This window comes from Gossypium hirsutum, chromosome D08, assembly GCF_007990345.1.
Source record: "Gossypium hirsutum isolate 1008001.06 chromosome D08, Gossypium_hirsutum_v2.1, whole genome shotgun sequence".
NCBI lineage: Eukaryota > Viridiplantae > Streptophyta > Magnoliopsida > Malvales > Malvaceae > Gossypium > Gossypium hirsutum.
Window position 1 is genome coordinate 44,613,226 of NC_053444.1, and position 26,789 is coordinate 44,640,014.

A 26,789-nucleotide genomic window follows, 5' to 3' on the forward strand; every position below is an offset into this window, starting at 1 on the left:
ATCAAACCTAGGAGTTAGTTGCAAGGCCAGCCAACAGGAAGGTCATAGGAGTGAAATGGGTGTTTCAAGTCAAGCACAATGATAATGAAACTCTAAACAAGCTGAAGGCAAGACTAGTAGTGAAAGGATTCAGTCAGAAGTATGGCATTGACTGCTTTGAAACATTTGCATCAGTGGCCAGACTTGACACAATTAGGCTACTGGTTACCTTGGCTGCACAGAAGTAATGGAAGATACATCAACTTGATGTTAAATCAGCCTTTCTTAATAGTTTTCTTGATGAGGAAATCTATGTTGAACAGCCTGAAGGTTTCACAGTAGCTGACAAGGATGATAGTGTGTATAAGCTGAAGAAGGCCTTGTATTGCCTAAAATAGGCACTAAGAGCCTGGTATGACAGAATCAATAGCTACCTAGCTATTTTCAGGCTAGCTAGGGTTGGTACATCAGCCTGTACCAACCCTGTATGTGAAGAAGGGAGGTGATGAAACACAGCTTATAGTCTCATTGTATGTAGATGACCTGTTGGTTACAGGAAGAAACAATGGCATGTTGGCTGATTTCAAGAGAAAAATGGAGAGCATATTCGAGATGTCAGACTTGGGATAAATGTCCTACTTCATTGGCATGGAAGTGTTTCAAACTCAGCAAGGGATTTTCTTAAGCCAGAAGGAATTTACCTTGAAGATTCTGAACAAGTTCTCCATGCTGAATTGTAAAGCAACAAGCACACCAGTTGCTGTTGGAGAAAAGCTAACCAGCCAAGGAGATTTCGATAGAGTAGTTAAGTCATCTAATAGAAGCCTGGTGGGATGTCTGTTGTATTTGACAGCCACTAGACCAGACATCATGTTTGTTGTGAGTCTACTATCTAGATTCATGCATTGTTGTAGTGTAAAGCATTTTCAGGCTGCCAAAAGAGTTCTCAAGTACATCAAAGGTACACTGAGCTTTAGAATGATGTACACCAAGGTTGATAGCATGAAGCTACTTGGTTATGTTGATAGTGATTAGGCTGGATCAGTGGATGATATGAAGTGCACATCAGGGTATCTATTTACCCTTGGTTTAGCCATTTTTTTGTTGGAGTTCAAAGAAGTAAACTGCTGTTGCTCAATTGACAGCAGAGGCATAATATGTGGCAGTTGCAGGAGCTGTTAACCAAGCAATTTGGTGAAGGAAAATCATGGCAGACTTGAATCTACACCAAAGGGAAGCAATAGAGATCAGAGTTGATAACCAATCTGCTATTGCAATTGCAAAGAATCTAGTGTTTCATGGGAGGACCAAGCACTTCAAGACAAAGTTTCATTTTGTTAGGGAGATGGAACAATTTCAAGAAGTTAAACTGATTCATTGCAGTTCTGAAGATCAGCTTGCTGACATCTTAACAAAGCCTTTTTGTGTTTCAAGATTCAAAGATCTAAGAGCCAAATTGGGAGTATGCAGCATGCAAGCCAAGAAGGAGTGTTGAAGTTAGTCTGCATACAGACAAAGAAGTAGACCAAGCTGCCGAGCCATGCAGTTGTAGCTGAAGTTGATGCTACTGATTCATTTTTTTACTTCAAGTGTTTGTTTTGTAACTTAGTTAGATTAAAACTAAGTTGGTAATGTACTTGATGTAATTAGGTGATGTTTGAGCTGATAAATCAGCTTTACTAAGTGTGCAAGTTAAGTTTATCAATTTACTAGGTTATTAGTGGAGTTAGGTGATGGTTAGGTGACATTGTATCATTTTGACCAGCTGAAATGCTTGGTATTTGTAATGGCTTCATGCCTCCATTCATTGTAATGAAAATCTTTTAGAAAAATTCTTCTTCATTTTGTTCTTAACTCAAGCATTTTCTGATATACAAGCTTTGCTCAATTTTGTTGTTTACTCATCAAGAAATCGAGCCTTCTAGCTCAAGTTTTTGTCAAATTCCTTTAACTTGTTTCCTAGTTCCAACAATCTTGAGACAAAGAGGGAAAACGGTCAAAATTCTCTAAACTTTGGAGTAATTCCTCACTCAACATGTCATTAGGTGTCATGTGAGAATTTTGTGGCATTGATCACCTTCTTCAACCATTTGTAAGTCCTCTAATTTTACCATCTCTTGTAGTTTGTTTATGGTTTTTAGATAAAGAATCGTTTCTTCTACTTCATGGGGTTCTTTACTTACGGCTAATGTTGACGACTTACTTGCTCTGCCAGTGCTTCCAGAAAGTAAGTTTGGGCGAGTTGGGAGGCCATGGCTGTATATCTGATCCCAACAGCTACACTCAACTTATTTCCTTGTCATACATCCTTTTGAGCTGCTGCTCCTATAATAGCTCTTTTTTTTAACACTAAATTTCAAACAAGCAATAAGTTGATTATACTCAATGCCATGAACAAAAGATACCTAAAAACAAAAAAAGAAAGATTTTTTACCTTGATGGGTTTCTACCCAATATATCCGAATAAAGATGATGCACTACTCTATTTTTCAGATTCTTTCGGTTGAAATTAGTAGATGTGAATCAATTGTTTAATAACTACAATGAAGTTTTCCCAATGATAATATATTTAAAAGATTTAAGTAAGAAATCATTATAAAGCTGGATGTATTTGGTTTGGGTATAGAGTGAGAAAGAGAATAATGATGTTGGGTGTTATTATAGTAGAGTGGTTGAGTAAGGGTGATGGGTGTGGAATATGGAGTAAACTAAGGATATAAAGGGTTGTAAAGTTGCTACAATTCATCTAATGCTTTAGAGGTGGTTTTTGGAGAACTCATAACATCTTGCTGTTGAAAACTCCACCAAGGATCTGTCAGAGAATCATAATAAAGAGGAAATCTAAAAGTAGCTAGCAATATGCCGCTAATTTAAGTAGGTGCTAATTTGAATGTAACCAATGATTCATATTAGTTTTCAATTAATACTAAAATCGAGATTTGTATAGGATGATGTCTTGTAAAATTTTTGTGTTATAAGTTCATTGACTAAGTTTTTTGGCGAGAATTTAGTAGTGAGATGTCTAGTTTTTAGATATATAAGATTGATTATTTTTTATTGGCATATGTTAGAATTAGGATCACTGATTGTATTGGATTAAAAAATAGTAGATTATTCTCTTTGAGATAAACTTCGTAGACATAGGAAAATCAAACTACATAAATAAACTTTGTTATCCCATATTTACATTGTGTCTGTCACAGTTTTTGTAGAATTGCTCATTTTCATAGTCACTCCTACTCATACTTTGTTCTTACTATTTTCACATCTGGTACACTTAGCAATTGTTTCAAGTCAACAATTTTAATTTGGACAAATTTAGCTATTAGTCCCTATACCATGCTTAATTTATAAATTTAGTCCTTACACTCTAATTTGGTCATTTTTAGTCCTTTTATTTTTTGAACTTTGAAATTTTAATCTAGACCAAAATGGTATCCTTTAAATTTGTTAAGTTAAATTTTGCTATTTCCAAAATCTCATAGGACAAACATAGTATCAAATGTGTAATGCCATGTCAATTTGCTATTTTCACATAAGGTTAAAATAAATTTTGGCCCCTAAACTTGACAAACAAATCCACTTTGGTATTAGTACTTTTTTTGTATTCACTTTGATACTTGAACATGGAAAATAGATTCATTTTAGTACTTAAACTTGGATTTAGTAAAAGTGTGATGATGCGGCAATTTGAAATTATACCATGTCACCACTTAATTTTTTTTAAAGTTTTAGTTAATGATATAGGACAATCTCAGAATTTACAAAATCTAAGTTTAAGGATTAAAATGAATCTAGTTGCTAACTTCAAGTACTAAAGTGGACCAAATTAAGTATGTATATCAGAATGGTCATAGTTACCAAGATTAGGGGCAAAAAATTACATTATTCCCCACACATAATACTTACAAAAAGACAATGTTAGTTTAGTTTATGGATATCACAACTACCATTTGAGCTAGGACCATGGTTGTTTGAACCAGACCAACCAAGGTACTGGTTCGGAGAGAGGCATCAAACCGATTGACCCAAGAATTGATACGGATTGGTTGAGTTGACAGTTGAATCAGATTTTTTTTTATAATTGTTAGTAATTTATTTAATTGAACCAGATGAACCACTCAGACCAATGAATCGGTGGCCTGATTGGTTCGATCATCAATTCGGTTCTGAAAACCTTGGTTAGAACTTAAATTTCAAAATATGAAAAGTATAAGGACTAAAAACGACCAAATTAGAGAACATGGACTTAATCCACAACTTCCACATAGTATGAGGCCAGAGGCGAAGCTAGAACAAATTTTTAGGGGGGCCGAATGAAATTTTAATTTTTTATAGTCTATATCTTTATAATTTTTAAAGGATTAAATTGAATTTTTATAATTTTAAGGGGGGCCAAAGTACAATTTTATCTTTACTAATTTAAAATTTTAAAAAAATTTAAAAGGCTTAAATGACAATTTTTTATTTTAAGGGGAGCCGGCCCTGCCAGCCCCCCTTAAATTAGCCTCTTAATAGATTTGATTGAAATTTCAAAAACCGAACACTACATGAACTAAAAATAGATAAAATTAGATATATGGATTGAATCCGCAACATGGGCTAGAAACAGAAATTGACATTTCAATTTTATTGTAGTGGATTTTGGGGTTTTGAATCTGAAAATCTTATACGCCCAAAAATAATCGGCCTTGAATTTTGAATAATAGACAAAGAAGCCCATGGAGCCCAGTCACCGTTATAATTACAGAATCACCGTCATTTCAAAAAACCAATCTAATTTCGCGCCAAATTTTCTAATCAACAAAAGTAATGGACGATCTCAGCAAATCCTCCATGAAATTCTTCTCCGATCAACAGCTCTGTTTCGCAGACATCCTCCTTCCTCATGAGGTAACCTTTCTTCATCTACCCTCTATTAATAATATTTTTGGTCCTCTTTTGCCAATTATCCAAATAGATGAAAAAATAAATCTCTCTTTCAGGTTCAAGCCAGAATCCAAGTCGCTGTCCTCAATTTCCTCAAGATCTTGAGCTCTCCTGATCCCGCAATCTCCGATCTCCCTCTGGTAACTAGATTTCTCTCTTTGTTTGGTTGCTGAGAAAATTGAGGAAATATTTTCTGAAGGTTTTTTCTCCCGATTACTATATAGATCAATAGGAAGTCGAGTAATAGTAGAGTGAGTGAAGGGATCTTGACTGATGTTTCGTGGATTTTTCTGTCTCACTCTTTTTGTTCAAGATCATTGATGAAAGCCAACGCTACTAAGGCCTTTATTAGAGGTATTTGCTTTTGTAATGGTTTTAAGGTTTAAGTTTACCACATTTTTTTTTCCATTTTTGTTCTAAATTAAATTGGTTCTTGATCTTATCTTTACTAAAAATAAAGTGTGGAAGGTTATGGAAATGTGCTTTGAATTCCTAACTCAAGAGAAACGAGTTACGCAGAGGGAACTATTTTACAAGTTGCTTTGTGATTCACCCCATTACTTCTCTTCCCAATTGCAGGTCAATAGGACAATCCAAGGTCAATTGTCTAAATTCTTACTCGTTTATTAATAACATAAGAAGTTTGTGTTCAGTGTAAAAAATTTTTATTATCATCTTAATGCTTGAATTTATTGAGAACTTTGTGCCAAAGATGTTGTAGCATTGCTTCGGTGCAGCCGTTACAGTCTAGGAATCATGGCATCTAGCAAAGGACTTGTTGCTGGGCGCATCTTACTTCAGGTACTTCAATATCTTTCCTGCTTATTTTATTGCATTGCAAATATCATTAATCATATTGAGGAAAAGATTTGATGAAATTTTATATGCCACTTGCTTATTTGGTTTCATTAACCATGTGACAGGAGCCAAACCAAGAGGCTGTTGATTGCTCTGCTTGTGGCTCTTCTGGATACGCAATTTCAGGTGACCTGAATTTGTTAGAGAGCTTGATTATGAAGACGGATGCCCGGTATATTGTTGTAGTAGAAAAGGTGGTTTTTTCATTGAAATCCAATCAGACATCACTATGAATTTATGATTCCTACATCCAATTAAACGACATTTGCCATGCTTTTGTTTTTAAAGCACGCAATATTCCAGCGATTGGCAGAGGATCATGTATTTAACCAGATTCCAAGCATTCTTCTAACAGCAAAAGGCTACCCTGATATAGCCACAAGGTAATCGATATGTTTTCAAACTCAAAACCATTCCATGAATTTGCTTTAACCGTTTCTACCTTACTAAGCCTATTGTCATTGTAATCACGACCTTGGATGTCATTATAGATTTCTTCTTCACCGAATGAGTCGGGCTTTTCCAGATTTGCCAATTTTAGCACTGGTTGACTGGTATGGATCGGCTACAAGAACCAAGGACTTGTTTTTTCAATTAAGCGATTGTAGTATTTCAAAGTAGTTAGCTTAGCTAGTTTCAGCACAAAATAGTACTGTTTCATTCTTGAACTCAAGTAATAGATGGGCAGAATGGACACTGGTGAACTTCAAGTTTGAAACTTTCAGGAACCCAGCTGGATTAGCAATATTGAGTACCTACAAGTTTGGAAGCATAGGGATGGGTCTAGAGGCATATAGATATGGTACTTTCTTGCAGTCAGGCCATCTATTTTTTCTTCTTGTTTAAGATGTAAAAACTGAAATTATTTGGTATTGCACCATTCAGCTTGCAACGTGAAGTGGCTGGGACTGCGAGGGGATGATCTACAACTGATACCTCAACAGTCTTTAGCTCCACTAAAGCCACGGGACCTCCAAATTGCGAGAAGCTTGATTTCCTCTACAACCTTGCAGGTGCAGTGCCCTGAATCACCCAATAGATAAGATAACCTATTGTCTTCATATTTTTGAGACTTGAATTGGTTTTCCACAGGATAATTACCGGCAAGAGTTGGCAGTAATGATGCAGAGTGGTCAGAGAGCAGAGATCGAAGCTCTATATTTTAACGGATACGATTATTTAGGTAAGTATTTAGCAAAGAAAATTGTACAAGCCAATTACATCTGAAAAAAACATAGGAATTGTTAGAGAACCTTGAATCAAAACTTCCATTGATATAAATAATTTCTAAACAACTGTTGGCTTTACTCGTAAAAGAGCTGGCAGAGTTAGCATGCCCATAATAATTGGCCGATCCTATGAAATTCTTTAGTATTGCCAGCATACTTGTTGTCAGTTTCTGCATATACAGGTTGCTAAAAGAATATAAGAATTACATTTTTTTGTGTGTGTGTGTTATCCATTGTTGTACACAATTTATTAGTTGAAATCTTTGTTTAAAAATATACCAATTAATAATTATTTTTTATAAATATATATTTAATGTTTTAAAGATAAATATTTACTATTTATAATATAAAATATTAAACAATGATTTTATTACTTTTTAAATTTAATTACGTAAGTACAGTTTAAATGGATAGTTTTTATCTGAATTTTTTTTAATATTGTTCTAAAAAGTTTTGGATCATGATAACATTTTCAATGATAACTTTATTTTTTTTTATATCAATAACCAATATTGGTAAACTACATATTAAATGAAATTTACATTCGTGTACAAAATATATCAAATTAATATAATTTTTTTAAAAATAAGTAAATTATAAACTAAATAAATTTAATTAAATAAAAGATTTAAAATATCAAATAGAAATAAAAAAAATAACAGCTGAGTTTTTAATCTATTAAAAATCTTGTTGACATTTTTTTATCTTTCATATCTGTTTTATCATTCATAATTGGTATTCGTAATTGCTTCTCTTAATAATGTCTTCTTTATGGTTCAAACTTATACTTATACTTTCTTTTTAAAATACAATACATCTTACTACTACATTTAACATTAATTGCTAATTTTTTTGACAACTTTACTTATGTATTATGATTAAAAAATATTATATTTAACAAACTCAAAATTAACTTCCAAAATAAAAATTTCACTCTATAAATTTTAAAATAACTTGCCCAAAACGAAAGTAATATTTTGAAATCTAAAACTTTTTTTAAACAAAATGTCTACTAAACTTTTTTAATTGCTTCGGAATGATAAATTTAGTTTACAATTTAAAATATAATCCATAATTATTAAGTTATGGCAATTAAAATAACATAATAAATTTAGACATTAACATCAGAAGTCAGAACAACAATACATTTATACCTCCATTAAAAAAACAATTCATTTACTCCTCATCTCAAAATATTTTTACAAATTAAAAGTAAATTTCATGAAGGAGCTATCGTTTTTTTTATTTGAAATATAAAAAAACCCATAAAATATATATATCCACAAATGATGTTTCGTATTTTTACTCTAAAGATATATATTATTTAAATGTAAATAGTGTTATTTAAAAAAGAGAGTAAATATTTATATTCTATATTAAATATTTGATTGAGTTTATATCATTATTTAATTGAACACTACTTCAGTTGAGTATTGATAAAAATATCCTTATTTTATAAAGTAAATTGTATTATTTTGAACATTGTAAAAAATGTATTGTTTTGAAAGTTTTTATTATTATCATTTTTTATATTTTATATAGAAAAATATTTATACAAAATAAGATTTAAACTCAAACTTTTATAATTTTCAACATTTATACATTACTATTTCAACCGAGCCTAATTTATTTTATATATATATATCAATTTTTTATTAATATATTTATTACGTTCTATTTTCACCAACATTGTTGGTGTGCCGTAATCTTAGTATAATTTAATTTTTATATGTTTAAATATTTTATGCAAAGTTGAATATTAACTAGTTAATGTGAAAAACTATATGAATATGTAAATAAATAAATATTTTGAAAATAAAATAAAATGGTGAATTATATAAATCGTCATCCAATTATTAGAGTATTTTTATTTTGGCTACTTAGGTTTAAAATTTTATATTTTTGTCACTAATGTTATCAAAATTTAATAATTTGATCACTCTCTATTAAACAACTAAGGGAATGTTGGTGTGACCTTTTTTTATTAGTGACATGGTAACAAATTTAATCCTCCAATGTTTATAGATTCTATCAATTTGGTTCTAATTCTAAAAAGTTCAACAAATTTAGTCATCAACTTTATACATTCTATCAATTTACTATTGATTCTTAAAATTTTAAAATTAAAAAATTAAAAATAAAAAATTATTTAAAAATTTATTTTTCGATAAAAATACAAAAGATTTTATAAAAATACCTACAAAATTATAAAAATGTTTATAAATAAATGAATATCCATTTTTTCTATCATGACATTTATTTATTAAAATAATAATTTTATAAATAGAACAATTTATAGGAAAAAATCATGAAGAAGACTTAAGAAGATTTAGTTTTTTTTTTTAAACATTAATGACCACCATGTTTAGTTGGGTCAAAAACTACAACCTAAGGTTGATGTCTTTTAGGTTATTGCCTAGAATGAGTTTCTTGTGTTTGAGGTTGTGCTCGAGGGTGGATATGATTGGTGATATATAGATGAGGATAAGATATTGGAGATCACGCCATGTCGGCAGCTCCACAATCGATTTCTTACTCAATCGCACAATGATGGAGGATGTGGAAACCAAGGATTTAGGATTAAGGGTTATTGGTGTTGTTGGTTGTGGACGAAGATGGTGCCTAACGTTTGGTAAATTTGACAAACACTAAGAAATAAGGGCAGAGGTATAATAAATAAATCATTCTTTATAAAATAAAACTAAAAAAATAAGAAAAAAATTGAATCTAATTTAAGTTTTGTTTGTGGTGTTTTAAAAATATTATTTTATGTATAAAATTATTATTTTAATAAACAAATTTCGTGTTAAGAAAAAAATAAGTATTCATTTATTTATAATTTCTTATGTTTTGTATGTATTTTTATAGAAAACCAAATTTTTAAATATTTTTTATTTTTAAAGTTTGTTTTTAAATTTTAAATTTTATATTGTAAGAATAAAAATAAATTGACAATGTGTAAAGTTGAGAGTTTTGTTGAATTTTGTAGAGTTATGACTAAGTTAATAAAATTTGTAAACAATGAATGATTAAATTTGTTATTATGATAACAATAAAGTACCACATCAACATTTCATTTACAATTTACTGAACGAATGACAAATTAATTGAGCGACCAAAATATTAAATTTTGATACATTTAAATCTAAATGGCCAAACTAGAAACTCAATAGTTTATCATTATTTATAGAGTTTACCTTAAACAAAAAAAAAAATACTATTTATTTGGGCAGACAAAATGGATCCTTAAGCCACATAGCTCTTTAAATACACATCAAATTACGGATTACTCATGAAGCAATAGCCCAACACAGGGCTGATTCTAGAACCAGGTCAGGCATTATGGTGGTTTCTCTCTCATCTTGTCAATCATATGCATCCCAATCTCTCTGACATTTTAGGTGCAGGCCAGAAACCATCGTTTCATTCTTCTCCAATGGGTTCTATGCTCGGTAACCTGCCGTCCTTTGACCCCCACAACTTCAGCCAACTTCGTCCCTCCGATCCTTCTAATCCTTCTGTAAGTATCCTTGTCATCCTTTTTCAACCCAACTCCAGTTTCCAAAATACATCCCATATGTATTTTATTTCTGGGTTTTATCTGAATAACTTGTTTATTTTAGCTGTTCTGATATTGCATCAAAACCCCATATGCAGTTTACATGAGTAGTAAACTTTTGTTACATTTTATGATTAGGTGGGTTTACCCAGATATGAACTACGGATTTCTTTTTATGAGTAAATTTCCTAAATTCTTACCTTAATGCTATTGCCCATATTATCGGTTACTTCTCAGAACCTTTATGGATAAAGTTGTTTGTGGTTTCAAATAAATATATTTGCTTCCCGATCTATATTGGCTTTAAATGATTCATGTAATTCCAACTCTGGTGTTATTACACATTAGTCATTTTATTGTTTGCATTGCAAGATGCATTTATTATTAGGATGTTGATTAAACTGATGGAATCAAGTTTAATATGGTAAACTTTCTATGCAAAGAATCTAAGTAATGCTAATAGTAAAACTTTTTTTTTTTTTGCTAAAGTATCTTGCTAAAGTAACAAAGATCTTTGCCAACAACCTCTTGGCCTAATGGCAAGAGTATTAGGTTGTGAGGCATGAGAGCTTGGGTTCCATCCCAAGCAACCCCATCCCCAACCCAATTATAAAAAAAAAAGAAAAAAGAAAAAGAAGTGACAAAGATCTTTATACAACACCAGTATAAACTTGGAAATGCTTTCTTGCACTAGATAATAATAGGAGTTTCCTTAAGATGGAAGTCTCTATTCTTTGAGAGCTTGAGATTTTCTCCAGTGTTTCAGTTTAAAACTACTAAGACTTTAAGTTCATGCTTTAGAAGCTTTCCAGATATTGATGTGTAGTTGGTAGTTTTAGTTCTTACAAGTTAAGACCGGATCTTAACAGTTATCATGTAGTTCTTTGTTTTATTTAAGATACTAGCTGAGAATTTGTGTCTATGTGGCCATATGCATAGGTATACTTGTAGACAATAATTTATTTATATGTATCTATATTTGTTTCCATAGTTTGCAGTGATTCCTTGCTTCTGTTATAATGTTTCCGGTTAAGATCATAACAGTTGAAAGGTCCAAATGGTGTTGTTATGACTGTGAATTTGGAATTCAGTCACGGATGATGGATGAGAAAATTCCTCAAGCTCATCACAGGGAGCCTAACCTTAGAACTTGTTACAGAGAAAACCCAGATCTCTTTTCAGGGTTTTGATAAAAATTCGACTTCAGTTTTATTATTCCATTCTTCTCAGTTTTATTACATAATTAGGATTTTTTTTTGGAAAGGAAAGAAATCAATTGAAATAAAATCTCAATCGAGATACCTGAGGATAAACTGAAATAACATATTAAAATCATAATTGAGAAACCTGAGCCTTAATTAGAGAACCCAAATTGATGGCCTATCCTAACATAGGTTTGGTCCACAGAGCATCCACAATAGGCGTACAACAATTTTCTCCTGCTTCTTATCCTTTTAAGCTATTTTAGTATGTGAGATATATGCTATTCTACGGAGTTCATCTTGAACTCCTCTATGTTTTTAAATGAACAACTTATGACAAAGTAGTCTTTTTGCTGTCATGGATTGGTCTTTAACAAAATTACACTGGCTTCACTTGTATGGTTTGTTACTTTGTTCAAACATTTTAGATGCATAACACACTTCTTATTTTTAAGTCATGTTAAAGAGTTGATTGCACTTATATTTTATATTCTAACATTTTCTTTTTGGCTAGAAAATGGTTCCTTCCACCTACCGTCCCACTCATAGCCGGACTCTTCCACCACCTGATCAAGGTATCGAACGGATATTCTTTCTCCATGTTTTTACTTTTGAAACAATAGATCATTTTGAGTTAAAGAGAGATATTCTTGGCACTTTAAACTTTTTGTGATGAAAATATGGTAACCTTTAGTTGTGAATACTTTCAGGCTCTACCCATATGGTGATAAATTGATAATATATTTTCATAATGTGTGTCGTATAGCTCTGGCAACTTTTTGGCTAGGTTACTTTCAGGGATGTTGAATGTTAAGTTGATGTTTGAGAGCAGAAGTGCTGGAAAAGTATGCTGAGATGTCTGAATTGAACTTATTAATACATGATTTAGTTTTGTTGGAAAAATGGTATTTTCTTCACAAATGGGCTTCAAAAAAATAGCTATGGATTGAGAAATTGATCTTTATGTAGCACTTAATGGATGCCATTGCTACTATTTGTCACACTTTTTTTTTTTTTATAATCTTCCTCTGAAATGGTGGAATTGATTTATCTTGTTTGTTTAGTTCTTTGTTTCCTTCAGTAATCTATACGCCATAGATTGATTATTTGAAATTCTTCATCTTCTCTCACTTTTGCTTTGATTGATATCAACAAAGAATAGAATTTTTTTTATCAGAAAATATAATCATTAGTTGCTTTACATGATTGAAATTGTTTTTGAAGTTTTAACAACCAGAATGAACGTGTTTGAGGTTCTTATCCGTACACGTGTTATGCTACTGATATAAAGGCACCACTGGTTGGAATTTCATTCTGTTGCAAAATGCCACAGCTCATTGACTTAAATTCTTGACTTTCTTTATATTTTTTTCCCATATATGATTGACCTGTCGAATACTTTTTAACAGTTATAGCTACTGAGGCCAAAAATATACTTATTAGAAATATCTACCAGCGTGCTGAGGAGAAGGTTAGTAGTAGTAGGTTTTCCTTCTTTTGATGTTATAATACTGCATATACAAATAATTTAATCATCGTAAATAGAAATACACAGGCACATGCATGCACAGATAATTCATCTAGTTTCTTACTGCTTTCCCATTGTAGTTGAGATCGAAACGTGCTGCCACAGAACATCTAATACCAGAGCATGGATGCAAGCAAACTAGGCCTTCCACCTCTTAGTTGTAACTCTTCGTTTTTTTCTTTGAGGCTGGTGTAAATGTATCTTCTCATATCAAATGTGTTGTAAACTGTGAAAAAAAGTTGCTTACCCACTGTTGTAGAGTGGGACACCATACATACCTGTATATTTTGTGTATAAATCAAACTTATAAATGGTTATCATTATAATTTTTATGGCGACCACTGTTATTTGTAGTTCAAAATTATCTCATTGGTATTTATATCATATGGCATGGCTGGATTGCTGAAGCTGAATCCTTTTATACTCATTTTAAGTATTCATCAAGATTTCATCTGAAAGTAATGTGAATAGGAATAGTTCCCTTTGGGGGCATGGGGAGATTTGAACCCATTACCTCTAGGATATAAAGACTACACGTATCAAGCGTCCTTAAATTCTCTTCATAATCTTGAAGGGGAGTAGCCTTTCAATGATCACTCTTCAATGCAACAACATTCAAAGAGAATAATTACATTCTAACTCATGCCCTCACACAAATTTCTCTTCTAACAATTACATAGAATTTCAACTCCAAATCACATGGTATGTGAATTGCTATGGGTGTTTATGAAATATCCATAAAATTGCCAAGAAAGATTGGATTTTTGTATTTGTAACTCCATTAAACGGACCACTCAGTGGTTGAAATGTATAACAACGAATGCAAAATGTTTGGTTCCTTCCTGCGTGCATTAAATAAAATAAAACAAGCGGAAAACTGGGAAATAAATTATGGCCACAAAAACAGAGTCAACAAAGAAACTGAAAGCCTGAAACTATTCAACCAAAAAACAGAGTACGTTTCCTGCTAAGACAAAGATTTCAACGGCAATGGCCACACACTATTACAGTTGTTGTTCAATTCCAGCGAAACCTACCTCCCAAACAAGCTCTAACAACTCCATATGGTTGCCTAATCATCTTGTCTCAATCCCTAGACATCGTAATAACCTCGTACCATATTTGTCTTCAGCTTTTAGTCTTGGAGATTCAATTTCAGCGGCTGCTACTTCAGTTGGAGTAGATGGACCCACCACCTCCACCAATCCTTCCAGGTCTTTGCCGTTTAGAGTGGGTCATGGGTTCGACCTTCATCGTTTGGAGCCTGGCTACCCTTTGATCATTGGTGGGATTGATATTCCTCATGATAGAGGCTGTGAGGCTCATTCTGATGGTATTTTTTCGTTTCCTATTTTTTCCTTAATTCCCCCCCCCCCCTTGAATTTATCTGTTTAAAGTTTTCACAATTTTGCTTTTAATGCTAATTAATATGTTGCAGGAGATGTGCTACTCCATTGTGTTGTGGATGCAATACTGGGAGCTTTAGGCCTTCCTGATATAGGGCAGATATTTCCAGATTCTGACTCCAAGTGGAAAGGGGCTGCTTCTTCTGTTTTCATCAAAGAAGCTGTGAATATTTCTTTGATTTGGGTCCTGGATAATTTTGAGATATTCCTTTTATTTATTTATCTATTTTCGGCTGTTTATTTTCCACTGAATTCTCCTTTTGACTGCTTCACTGCTGCCTACCTTAAAAAAATGACAGATACATCGGCCATTGTTATATTATGAAATCTCTGTATGTAGTCTGGCCTTCGATGGAAAGTTTTAGGTTGGGATACTGGTCTTAGATTACAACCTTAGTACTGTAAGTACCAAAAAAGGAACCTTGGTAAAGTAATAGAAAAGGCAATGCTAAGCCAAATAATGCAATTATTTAGTCTGGGTTAGTGGTAACCAAGAATATAATAAGTCTGAATGTTGTAGGCTCCACTTATGTACTTTTTATTCTACATTTAAGTATTAAAATGTTTTGAAGCATTTCCTTTTTAGCCATTTCAATAAGAAAAAGAATAATAGAAGAAACTCAAGAGTGGGTTGGACTACATGATATGGAACTGCTTTGTTGATTCCATTCGCTTAGAAACTAAAACCGAGTCTCTAGTTTCAAGCATTGGGTAGTTTGTATTAGATGCATCAGCAAAGTAATTTGATAGAGCTCTGCTGTGTTGGGGAGCAGAGAAGTGCATATGAAAATGCTGCATTAGAGCAAACTTCTGCTGCTGATAGTGACTTCCTAGCAAACAATGCAATGCACCTAGTACTTTATTTGATACACTGAACCTAATAGGCAATGTATCTTTTCTTCAGGACAGCTTAATCTTTTTTTATTCTTGAAAATGAGATTTAATTTTTTATATTAGACTATAATCACTAATATTGTAAGTGCATGAACATAATTGAAGGGAACTTCATATATCCTTATATTCTATCTAGCCTGCGAAAGTGATTCTACTCATGGATGCACCTTGTAAACATGATTTTTGACTTAAAAAGTTATGTGTAAAGGAAAAAAAGGATGCTTTTAAGACCCATCTATCAGATATGATATTCCTTCACTGCAAAATTCTGCAGAATCTCTGATGTTTGTTTGACGGTGATTTCACCAACCACAATGCAATGAATGTTTCTTCAAAACAACCTAATTTGTTTTTTTATTCTCGACTGAGCTATAGATATTCATTTATGTGCAGGAAAAACCCGTATCATACACGACGTCCAAACTGATGCTATACGCTGACATCAATCTATGCTATATGCTTTCATCTAGAAGTTCTGTTGTAGTTTTCTGTATGTATAGCTTACAGGAGAATCCTTGTTGAACCTTGAATTTGCATGTATGCTGCGTCATTCTATGAAGAGACTAAATCCATGAAATGCTCCCCTAATGCCTCCATTCATCCAACTATTTTAGTGCTAATTTCTTCCAAAGGACTTGGCTGTTATGTGATCCAAAAGTTCTACTTAATCCGAAATTAACAAACCTACTTAATTCGTTTGTAGGTGTAGCATTAGGAAAAATATTAACAAATTTGCAAGGCAAAACAAACTATGAAGTGGGGGAACTATGATAGTTTTTAATATAGATGTGAATGATCCATTTACTGATTTGGTTTGGGTAAGAGATATGTGTTCTCTTTCTACTGAACTCAGATCTTAGAAATTAGTAGTAAATAAATAAATGTGTTTTCTTTTTCCTTGAATGGATAATGTAAATGTGCTCATGATAGTCGTGCTTCGTCATCAATGTTTATATCTTCCATACACTCAGTTTTACTGTTCAGACTAATTAGATTAATCATGGTCATCCTCTGCAACACGGTTCATCATCTCAGGTGAGACTCATGCATGAGGCAGGTTATGAGATTGGAAACTTAGATGCCACCTTAATTCTTCAAAGACCAAAATTGGGCCCACACAAGGAGGCAATCAAGTCCAACTTGTCTCAGCTGCTAGGAGCCGACCCTGCCGTTGTCAGTCTGAAGGCTAAGACTCGTAAAAAAGTCGACAGCCTAGGTGAAAACCGAAGTATTGCAGCACATACTGTGGTCCTACTGATGAGGAAGTAAATAGTAAGTCTCGGATAACAGTGTCAAGTATGGCAACTGTATATACGGCGAGTATCACTATATATGGTATTGCTAATTGTGACAGCTTAATGTATTTGGTTGGACCAGATTGTTAAATCCTCAACATTTAACTTGAAACGAGGATGGTGAGTTTGGAAATAGAATACATTACCATAGTCAAAGTTATGTTGTAATGTTCACTTTCTGCCATCTTAAGCATTATTAAAGTGCACATGGCAGCCTAAAATTCAACTTCAAGGAATTCACCCGATCTTTGTTTGAATTGGAATGATTCGCAAGAATCAGATTCATGTAATACATGGGTTTCACATTTTTGATAATTGAATACCATCTTTTCAAATATTGTTTGCTGCATGTAAAAACAAGTCTACAAAGGGAATAAGATTTTCTGGGCTTTTTGCTGTTAATCCATTTTTTTATGGAAAACCCAGAAAAGTCCCTGGATCGGTTCAAAGAGGGAGGTAGAAATGTTTTATAACTGATTTTTGAAGTGTTATTACACCAGATACGAATTGTCAAAGCTATTCTATTCTCTTCTAACAGGAATCAAATATATTGACTGAAGGAAACATCAATTTCAACTTAAAAACAAGTGGGTGGATTGATCCAACGCCTGCTTCAAACTTCCCAACTCCCTAGGACAAAGCTTGTAATCATCTTACCCACCCACAATAACATTTCGGGTCTAATTCATTAACTTGAAATTCGAATATCGAGTTCAACTTAAGATATAATTGAACTATTCAAATTTCATTAAATTTGTTTATCTATTTTAAAAATAATTACGTAATTCAATAATCTAAAAATATGAAAAATTTGATGAGCTGTTCAAATCAAATATTAATGAACTTAATTGATAGCTTGAGTTTGTAAATCAGTAAAAGTTGAGTCAAAAGTCAACTAGTTTTACCAAATATTATGAAATAATTAACCTAAACTTGTATTATTACCATTTCCAAGTATGAAAAGCATATAAAAAGTATTATCTTAGTTAGGGTAATCCAACTGTTGTAAAAAGGACATGAAAATGGTATATATATAAAAAAGTCAATGCATACCCTAACGAATTGATGCGAGATATGTAGGTACCTCCGAGGTGCAGTGAGCATTTATAAAATAGGGCCGAAGGGGGGGCATTGCAGATAAGCAGATTGAGACCTTTGGACTAAATATTGAGGCACTCACTGGATGTGTCGGTCGCTCTCTCTAATTTTCTAATTATTTTAATCACTTCCTTCATGTCGGTACCCTATTCTATAGTTCTAGAACTGTCCAATTCACCCCTTCATTTTCCTTCTAATTAAATAATTATTTTTTATTAATCACCTTATATTTTTGCAAAGCAAACAACATATGAATTAAATAATATAAAGGTTAGTGAAGATTTGCTGGGTCCAACCATAAAGGATTGGGAGTAGGAGTGTTTGAGTGATGGCATGAAAAGATGTGGATAATTTCACTTATCAATGTCCAAGTAAAATGAGTTGATGCAATTCCTTTAATTGAAGCCGTGGAAAATGTTTTCCTTGCTAAACAAAAATATGTAAGTGAAAAAAAAGCGTGTTTGGTGAAAATGGATTACAAGTCAAAAAACGACAGCAAGAAAACATACATATACATGAGAGATTTGAATATCCTTTCCTTTTTAATCAATAAAATGTTACTAATTGTACACCCATTTTGCAATCAGATCCGTGATAATTTATCTCTTTTCTTCATATATTTTGATATGCTTATTTGACTTTTTTTTTTGGCATGCTCTTTAAGTCACTTTTTATTGCTGAAAATATTTTGACAAAGTTTAATATAGTTTACTTGCCTTATTTAAAAAGCTTTATGATCAGTGAAGGTTTTTTTTTTTATCTCATTACATATCAATGAGTTTAATTGGAGTGAAATTTTGGTGATTTGATTCGATTATACTTGTTTGGATTCATAAGTCTACAAAAATCTATATATTGAAAAAATTATTTACTATTTTTAGTGTGCACGAATTAAATAACTTAATTTGTTCAATTGTGAGGAACATTCATGAGTGTTTTTGTATTGTAAACAAATTATTTATTAGTTTGGTCTAAGCTTTCTTAAGGAAAAAATTAGTGGTAGTGTGAATCCAGATAATTGTATAGAGGTGAGGCTGCAGAGAGTAGAGTGAGTTGAGCTTAAATCATCTTTTGTTGAATCACAATGGATTTCTTTCTGTGCAAGGCTTCGTAGACGTAGGAAAGGGGTTTTGAATTGCATAACCAATTCGAGTATTCCTTGCTTTATTTTTCAAGTTTTAGTTGTTTCCTTAGTTGCAACTTACAATATAATTGAACCATTAATTCCACGCTAATAACCGGTATCAAAGCTAGATACTATATAAATTTGTGAAAACTGATAGCTTAATCTCTAGACCTCTAAGCTTGATGACTCCAACTACACATGCATAAGGGTGTTCATTAAGTCTATAGATGAAAAAGCACGGTGAGCAATGCTTACTGGATAAGAGCCACCTACTATTCACTACAACAAAATATGTATATAGTGGTGCTTCTAGCGACATTTTTAAGACAAATGCTGCAATTCTTAAGATTTAGTGTCATTTCTAAGACAAATGATGCGAGCTATTAAGATTTACTGATGAGATATCTATATTGAAACATGAAAATCGATGGCCTTTGAAGAAGATTAAAGAAAAAGACTCTTTGCTGACTAAGAATTGAGCTAAACTTAATGCCACTATGAAGGGGTTAGCTATAGCCAGGGACGTAGCTAGGGGGTTGGTAGGGGCCTCGACCCCCCTTAAAATGGAAAATTTTCCATTTAGGCCCTTTAGAAATTTTAAAATTAGTAAAGGTAAAATTGTACTTTGCCCCCTAAAAATGAAAAAAAAATTGATTTAATCCTTTAAAATCATAAAGATATAGGCTATTAAAAGCTACAATTTAATTTCGGCCCCCCTAAAAAAATTTCTAGCTTTGCTCCTGGCTACAACTCAATTTATATTGAAAAGCAAGGTTTGGTGAGTGAAAAATTGGATGAGATCCTTTCCACTGGAAAAAGAGAACCATGTAAGGGTGATTTGGGATATGTTGACATAGGATATGAAATAGTTACTCCAACAGTCTTTGTGAAAACAAAGAAGAATTCTGACAAATAAAAAAGACAATACATTTGAAAGATGCTATAGGCTAGTAAAACCACATTTCTATAATTAAGCTAGCTTTTCAAATCTTAAGCTATGGCACGGGAGACTTGGCCATGTACACTTTAGAGGAATGCAAAGATTGGTAAGATACATGTTGTCAGAGAACGCCAAAGTTAGGGGAGTAATTCCCAAAATGTGAGGTGAGTGCTTGAAGGGAAAGCTGTTAGGTTTTATGTGCCCTAAGTGTAGTAATTTCATCATATTTGATGGTCAAAATGATTATTCATGGAAATATACAAATGCCATTAATTATGATAGAATTTATTAGTTGCATTACAATAAGTATTTGTAATGCTGATTAGTAGAAAATTTAAACAGTCCATAAACCATGGGGTCATAATGAGCAAATGACTCATGTTAGGTCTATTATGTTGTTTATAAGTCTAAATAGGGAGATAGCTTATTTTGATTATTGAAGCTTGATTTATTCTCATGATAGATACATAGATGTTGTTGTTTCTATTAATAATGCATTGAACTAGACCAAAGTTGAATTAATCCTATATTTGTTTAAGGCTTAATTCACTTATGACATTGATGGTGTTACATACCTAAACCTCGAGTAAGTGAATGACTATGTGTGCATAACATATATATTTTGATGTATATTTCCATCATTGTCACATATCAACGTAGTAATATGAAATTTAGTACATTGGGTATATGACTTATGCATGACATAACTTTACTCATAATAGTGAAATGATAGCTTGATAAAGAGTAAGTGGTATCCTCTTAATGGCATTATATTGTTCATGAAAATAGAACATAGTCGTGGGTCATTTGTTTGGGACAAACAATTTAATCATTAATAGTATAAGTAATAATCATTTTCATTAAAATAGGTACAATGGTGAGCATGAGATAAAATTGATCAAATTAGATGACAAATTTAACCTTAAGGGATCACAAATATCTTATGAGGGTAACATGCACATAACAAGTTCATTGGATTAAAGCTTAGTGAAATTATTAGCTTTCATTATGGTATATAATGAGGAGTTTAGTCATGGTACTTTTTTGGATTGACTCCATGACTAAATAACTACGTAATTGATAGGAATATAGTTGAAAGTTAATTACATGTTATTTTAGCCATTATTTTATACGTCCAGTTGGTTCCTCTACTAGTTTAATATAACTCTTAATGAATTGTGTTTTATATGAACACTCGTAGAAAATTGTAAAACGATTGAATAAAGAAATATAGTTCCATGGGATTACTCATTTGAGTAATATGTGTTTTCTTGATTTAATGATTGTTTGATCTAAGGTTAATTTATTCACCGTATATGTGCATTTAATTAGATTAAATAACGAATCTGAAGTGGAATATAAATTAAGGGATCATGTTATCTAATTATTTGGAATTAAATAAAATTAAATAAAGTTGCACATGCATTTTAATATAGAAAAGCTGTCAAAGGGTGGTCGACCATATAAGAGGAAGGGTGCTTGCCACCTTAGAAAAGGCAAGCAAGGTGGAGACACAAAAATCCTTATTGGGCTAAGGTTGCTGCCCACCTTTTTTGTTCAACTTTGGACTCTTTATTTTATTGGCAATTTCAAATATATTAGACCTCTAATAAACTTTCTATAAATATCTATTATTAGCTGAAAAGAAAGGATTAATGAAAATTGATGAATTGATCAAAACCAGAAAACCTTAGTTATTAATTCACTTATTCGATTAAAAGAGAGAACTAATTTAAAATCATTTTTCATTACAGATTTATGAGCAAGTGCTTTTGTTTGTGTTTGGAATGGTGCCCAATAGTCACACAATCCATGAGTTTGAGAATAATGAAGAAGATTCAAATGGTAGAAAACAATGATTTAAGTTTATGAGAGTTCGAAACAAATCTCTCAAGATTCCACAATGCTATATTTAACTAAATTTTATAAATCGTAGACTTGATTTTTGTGATTCTTATGCCCAAATATTAGATCTTTGAGCACTCTTTGCAATGATTTTTTAAATCACTTGGTATTGAGTTTTATAGCTCAAGATATGACTATTTTTGTAAAGCAATATAGTGCATTTGGATAGTTCAAGATTAATCACAAATAAACTTCTTCAACTTCTAAATTCAGAGAAAAACAACCCAAGTATTAGATTATCAATGATTTGTTGTTATTAACAAATTACGTTGATTCTTCATTATATAATTTTTTAAAAATTTCGTGGTGTATCCCTCCCATGTTTTTCCATCAAAAGCAATAGTGTGTGTTACACCCCAAAAGTAGCAGATCCAAAAAGGTGAGTAATGTATGTATGTAAACTATTTTGGCACACTATAATAGTATAATTCACCACCCTAACTTGCTGACGAACTCGAGTATTTGCACATACTAGCATTCAAGTGCCCGCCCGTTAGCGATATCTAAGGATTTTATTATAGGGCATTTTCAAGTGAAGAAAGAGTACACACAAGAAAGAGTATGCTCAAGAGTTTTTAGTTGAGCATGAAAAGTCTACCAAGAAAATGAGAAAGCTGTAAAAGAATTAACTATTTTTAAGACCACGCCATACGCGAGTCACCGCCAAGGTACAATACGCTTGGTTTGCATGAGCACTATTCAGATTGGTTCTTGTAATGAGATTAGTTGGGAGTCAATTGAATTGATTTAGCCCTCCCCATGAATGGTCAATAGTAAAGTAGGTCTTCGCCGGATTTTCTTTTACCTACCTTTGGATTTGGTAAGGAAATTAGGGGGACCGGGAGTATGTATATATAAAAGGGAAAGGGACATTCCAGATGATTTTTCTTTCTACTCAATGTTCAGGTTCTTCTTTCTAACCTAGACATTCTCTTCTTCTTCATTAAGATAGAGCTAAGACCTCATTTAATCAGTGGATGGTTCAACCTTCTAATAAGTCTTATAGCCCTGTATGTTATGATTGTTGAAGAGTAAGGATGTTAAAAGGTGTAAGAAAATGGAAGGCCCTATATGGGGGTCGCATGTAGTTGAAATATTAGTAAACTATTTGTAAATGGGGATTATAATGGAAATTCCATGATCTTTTAAGCAGTTGCAGCCGTTGGATTGAGAAGGACAATTGAAGCAAAAGCTCCAAGCTGAGGTAATGGTAGGTCTCTAGTGAGTCTCTAGATTGTCTCCTACATGTTATCTTATAATGATTCTTTGCATAGTTGATGTCCATATAGATGAGCATATATTCTTAAGGAGTTGTAGTATGTATGTATGTGGGTGTGTTTTCTAAGAAGTATATGTATGTATATATGTATGTATGTATGTATGTATGTATTGAAGTGTACTATGTGCTGCATGAAAATAATGATGTGTGGTAAGTATATACGGGAAGTATGATTCCATAAAGGATATGGATGAAATCTATGTAAACGTGTCCATATTTTTATTCAAGCGATGCATGACAAATTATGGTGGCAATAAGGGGGTTCGGGCGAAATGTCGGGAAAAATATGTGATGTGATAATGAACTCCGTGGTGGTGCTTTGATGACGTTTTTTGGGATAGTAAATATGAAGGCCAATATGATAAAAATATAGTCTATTGGGACCGTAAACATGAGGTTTACCGGGATAGTAAACATGAGAAAATGTCAGAGTGACAATTACGTGAAAAGACCATGGTTGTGGCACATTCTAGAAATGGTGGATGAGTCACTTTTATCTTTAAGGGCTTTTGCGTGTCTTAAAGGCGATGATGGCAAACCTTAGTCGATGCTGAGTTTAGGAAAATCCATATCGTCAAACATGACAGTTTGTGTGGTGCCTTGGTGGCACGCCAAACCGAGCCTTTGTGGTGAGTTATTTGAAAAGTCTGTAAGACAAATTCTGTAACGCATGTGTGGCAAGTTGTTAGTCCACCTTTGTAGCTAGATCTGGGTATGCCTTTAAGGAATTTTCTGAAAGAGTTCTTGGTAGTGTATCTGACTGATAAATCCATCATAGTAACTCGTTAGGTTAGAAAACTTGGCACATATGTAGTCATGAGTGGTATAAGTGTTGCCAAACTTAGAAGTTTTCACATTTTGTATCGAAGCCATCTGAGTTTCTATTAGATGATCTAAAATATTGCCTTTATTGAATCAAGTTCATTGTCTTGATTGACTTGAAGATACGATGTGACTGGTATTCTAACAGCCGCCAAAGCAAGTATAAGAATCTGCCGATGGTAGTGTCCATATACATATCATTCTGAGAAATGTATCCAACCTCTATCTCCAAGCGATTGTGAAATAGGATCCACTATAAGGTGGGAAGTCTATGATCTGCCAATCGAATGGAATGCATATAAGGTGGTCAAGTTAGAGGTTGGCGTATAGTTATCCGCCAGGAATCAAAAAAATATCCTCGAAATTCTGAAAGGAAGTCTAGAATTCTTAAGTTGAGGAATTCAACAACATTGTTTAAAGGTAAAAATGGTTGGGATTCACTAAGTTCCGTCGAACTTATAGGTGTCTATTTGTTATGTAGGATCTTAAAATTGAATCAATGCACCAGGGGGACCAAGCTAGGAATTCGTCATGGTGGCAGTTTGAAGAGCGATATTATGCATACATAGGGGCATTTTTGGATATAAGGCCAATAATTCAAGTCGATCCGATTGTTCTTGAAATAGAAGAAAGCCTTTCAATTCCTTCTTCAATTACAATTATCGTGACTAACTTACCTAATGGTATGGTTTCACATCTTTATGGACCTAGGGTGGATGATCTTGTAGACGTTAAATATTAATATGCTTTTGAACATACTACAATCATTAACATGATGAGACTAGAGATCATGAGGTTGTATATGATGCTATACAAGATTTGATAGAAAACAAATAGAATAATGATCTAACCTGATCAAGATTAAGCCATTGATCATGTCATTGAAGGATTACAACAAACGATTAAGACTTCTAAGATTGAACCTGGTCTTCAAGAATTAATTAAAGGATTTTTTCACATCGATGATCAAGAAGAATAGGATGTTGGCAATGAACCATAGAAAGAATCTAAAGAACCTAAGGTGGTTGTAACCTAAGTTACAACTCAAAGAATAACTCGAGTTGTTGGTACTAAGGTTGTTGAGGAAGCCTATGCTAAGAAGAAAGTTGCCAACAAGGGTAAAACATGAATGGTTGACGCTCTAAAAAATATTATTGATAAGGGAAAAACATATGCTGTCAATGATGATGATGATGATGATGATGTGCCTTTGTCGAACCTGGTTCCTTAAATTACTAGAAAAATGACTAATAGGACCAACGTACCATTGATCTCAAAGTAAATGAACAAAAGGCTAAAAGCCGTATGTGTTGTTAAGATGCTTAAGGAGGTAGAAGTCATACTGAATTGAAGAAGCCTAAGATAAACAATACATTGTTTTAAGAGAATGAAGTTGATGTCACAAAAGCATTTCATAAATGAAAGTATTGATAATTAGTTTACATAACTATTGTTGGTGATTCTTAAGAGGAGTTTCTACCTTGGAAGTTTCTATATTTTATGCTTACGTTGCTTAAGAAAATTTTCTCTAGATTTTTTTGATAAAAAAGCTAAAAAAGTAGAGTGTTAGTGTTACCAATTACATAGTTAGTTGCAATTTACTTTGCAATAGAATTGATGACAACTTGTCTATTTGGTAGGAATACTTTCACCCGATTACTTTGACTATTTTTAGCATATTTTCAAGTGATTTTGAGCATCAATTTTTGTTACTTTTATTTGTGAAGATATTTTGTCAAGCAATGATATTTTGAAGAGTTCTAGTATGATTTAATTGCCTTGTTTAAAAAGATTTGTGACTAGTTGAAGTTTAATCGGTGAATTCCTCTTTCATCTTATGCCATATCAAGGAGTTTAGTTAGGGCAAAATTTCAGCGGTTTAATTTGATCATATGCTAGCTTTCATTCACAAGTTTACAAAAGCCTAAATATTAAAAACTTGTTTATTGTTTTTTGTGTGCATGAATTATAGAGCTCAATTTGTTTGACTGTGAAGAACATTCATGAGTGTATTTATTTTGTAAAAAAACTACTTACTAGTTTGAACTAAGCTTTCATAGGGTATTGGCTTAGGGATGAGTAAATGTAAATAACTATATAAGAGTGGGACTAAAAGGAATGAAGAAAGTTGAGTTTAAATCATCTATTGTATGATTGAGTTATAGTGGATTATCATCTGAGTAAGGCTTTGCAGGCGTAAGAAGAAATTCTGCATAATCAATTCAATTCATTGCTAACAGAAATATATTTATTATTGAGAAATCAATACTTACATGATGAAATATGATAAATTCATATTCACTATTAATGAAAATTTAAAATTTCATGTTAAGATAATTATATAAAAGGGTGAAACCAGATAGATAAAAGGAATTGATATTGTATGGCGTCAAAGAATGTTTTAAAAGTAAATATATATATATATATATTGAAAGTATTCAAAAGTGAAAATATTATAAGCGAAGAGAAGGGTTTATTTTTCTTTAATGAAGCATAGTGTATTAAAATTTAAAATTTATATTTATTAAGTATTATTATAAAAAATAATTATATATATACAATGTTTCAAATTTAAATAATCTTTTATTTTTTATTACTTAAAAAGATTGTAGCGGAATATATACATGGCGTATTTATTTATACATTAGTGCAATAGTCTAAAGTATTAGCATACTAATAACATCCGTCACCTATCATGAAGTCTATTATTTTGTAAAGAATCCAGTTCAAATTTTTTTTA

General features: G+C 32.3%; 4 protein-coding genes across 8 annotated transcripts; all 4 read left to right on the top strand.

The window, feature by feature from the left end:
* The first annotated feature begins 609 nt into the window (after positions 1 to 609).
* LOC121220340 (uncharacterized mitochondrial protein AtMg00810-like) lies at positions 610 to 1,014 on the top strand. The gene has a single exon (XM_041100029.1). The coding sequence runs from the start codon at positions 610 to 612 to the stop codon at positions 1,012 to 1,014; it is 405 nt and encodes a 134-aa protein (XP_040955963.1).
* Positions 1,015 to 4,743: 3,729 nt separating this feature from the next.
* On the top strand, positions 4,744 to 7,207 carry LOC107953283 (meiotic recombination protein SPO11-2). The gene is made up of 11 exons (XM_041099275.1): positions 4,744 to 4,872; positions 4,965 to 5,048; positions 5,133 to 5,262; positions 5,369 to 5,506; positions 5,621 to 5,709; positions 5,832 to 5,960; positions 6,055 to 6,149; positions 6,258 to 6,320; positions 6,492 to 6,568; positions 6,652 to 6,779; positions 6,859 to 7,207. The coding sequence occupies exons 1-11, from the start codon at positions 4,792 to 4,794 to the stop codon at positions 6,991 to 6,993; spliced, it is 1,149 nt and encodes a 382-aa protein (XP_040955209.1). The 5' UTR covers positions 4,744 to 4,791; the 3' UTR covers positions 6,994 to 7,207.
* Positions 7,208 to 10,204: 2,997 nt separating this feature from the next.
* LOC121220090 (DET1- and DDB1-associated protein 1) lies at positions 10,205 to 13,631 on the top strand. 2 transcript variants are annotated; one of them, XM_041099277.1, is made up of 5 exons: positions 10,205 to 10,327; positions 10,403 to 10,515; positions 12,271 to 12,331; positions 13,166 to 13,227; positions 13,365 to 13,631. In XM_041099277.1, the coding sequence occupies exons 2-5, from the start codon at positions 10,432 to 10,434 to the stop codon at positions 13,440 to 13,442; spliced, it is 285 nt and encodes a 94-aa protein (XP_040955211.1). In that variant the 5' UTR covers positions 10,205 to 10,327; positions 10,403 to 10,431; the 3' UTR covers positions 13,443 to 13,631. The 2 variants fall into 2 exon arrangements, with proteins under 2 accessions (XP_040955211.1, XP_040955210.1); XM_041099276.1 differs by having other exon boundaries at positions 10,270 to 10,515.
* A 419-nt stretch (positions 13,632 to 14,050) lies between these two features.
* LOC107947499 (2-C-methyl-D-erythritol 2,4-cyclodiphosphate synthase, chloroplastic) lies at positions 14,051 to 17,169 on the top strand. 4 transcript variants are annotated; one of them, XM_041099279.1, is made up of 3 exons: positions 14,051 to 14,617; positions 14,723 to 14,874; positions 15,978 to 17,169. In XM_041099279.1, the coding sequence occupies exons 1-3, from the start codon at positions 14,275 to 14,277 to the stop codon at positions 16,104 to 16,106; spliced, it is 624 nt and encodes a 207-aa protein (XP_040955213.1). In that variant the 5' UTR covers positions 14,051 to 14,274; the 3' UTR covers positions 16,107 to 17,169. The 4 variants fall into 4 exon arrangements, with proteins under 4 accessions (XP_040955213.1, XP_040955212.1, XP_040955214.1 ...); XM_041099278.1 differs by having other exon boundaries at positions 14,060 to 14,617; positions 16,620 to 17,169; XM_041099280.1 differs by having other exon boundaries at positions 14,060 to 14,617; positions 14,723 to 14,853.
* The last annotated feature ends 9,620 nt before the right edge of the window (positions 17,170 to 26,789 follow it).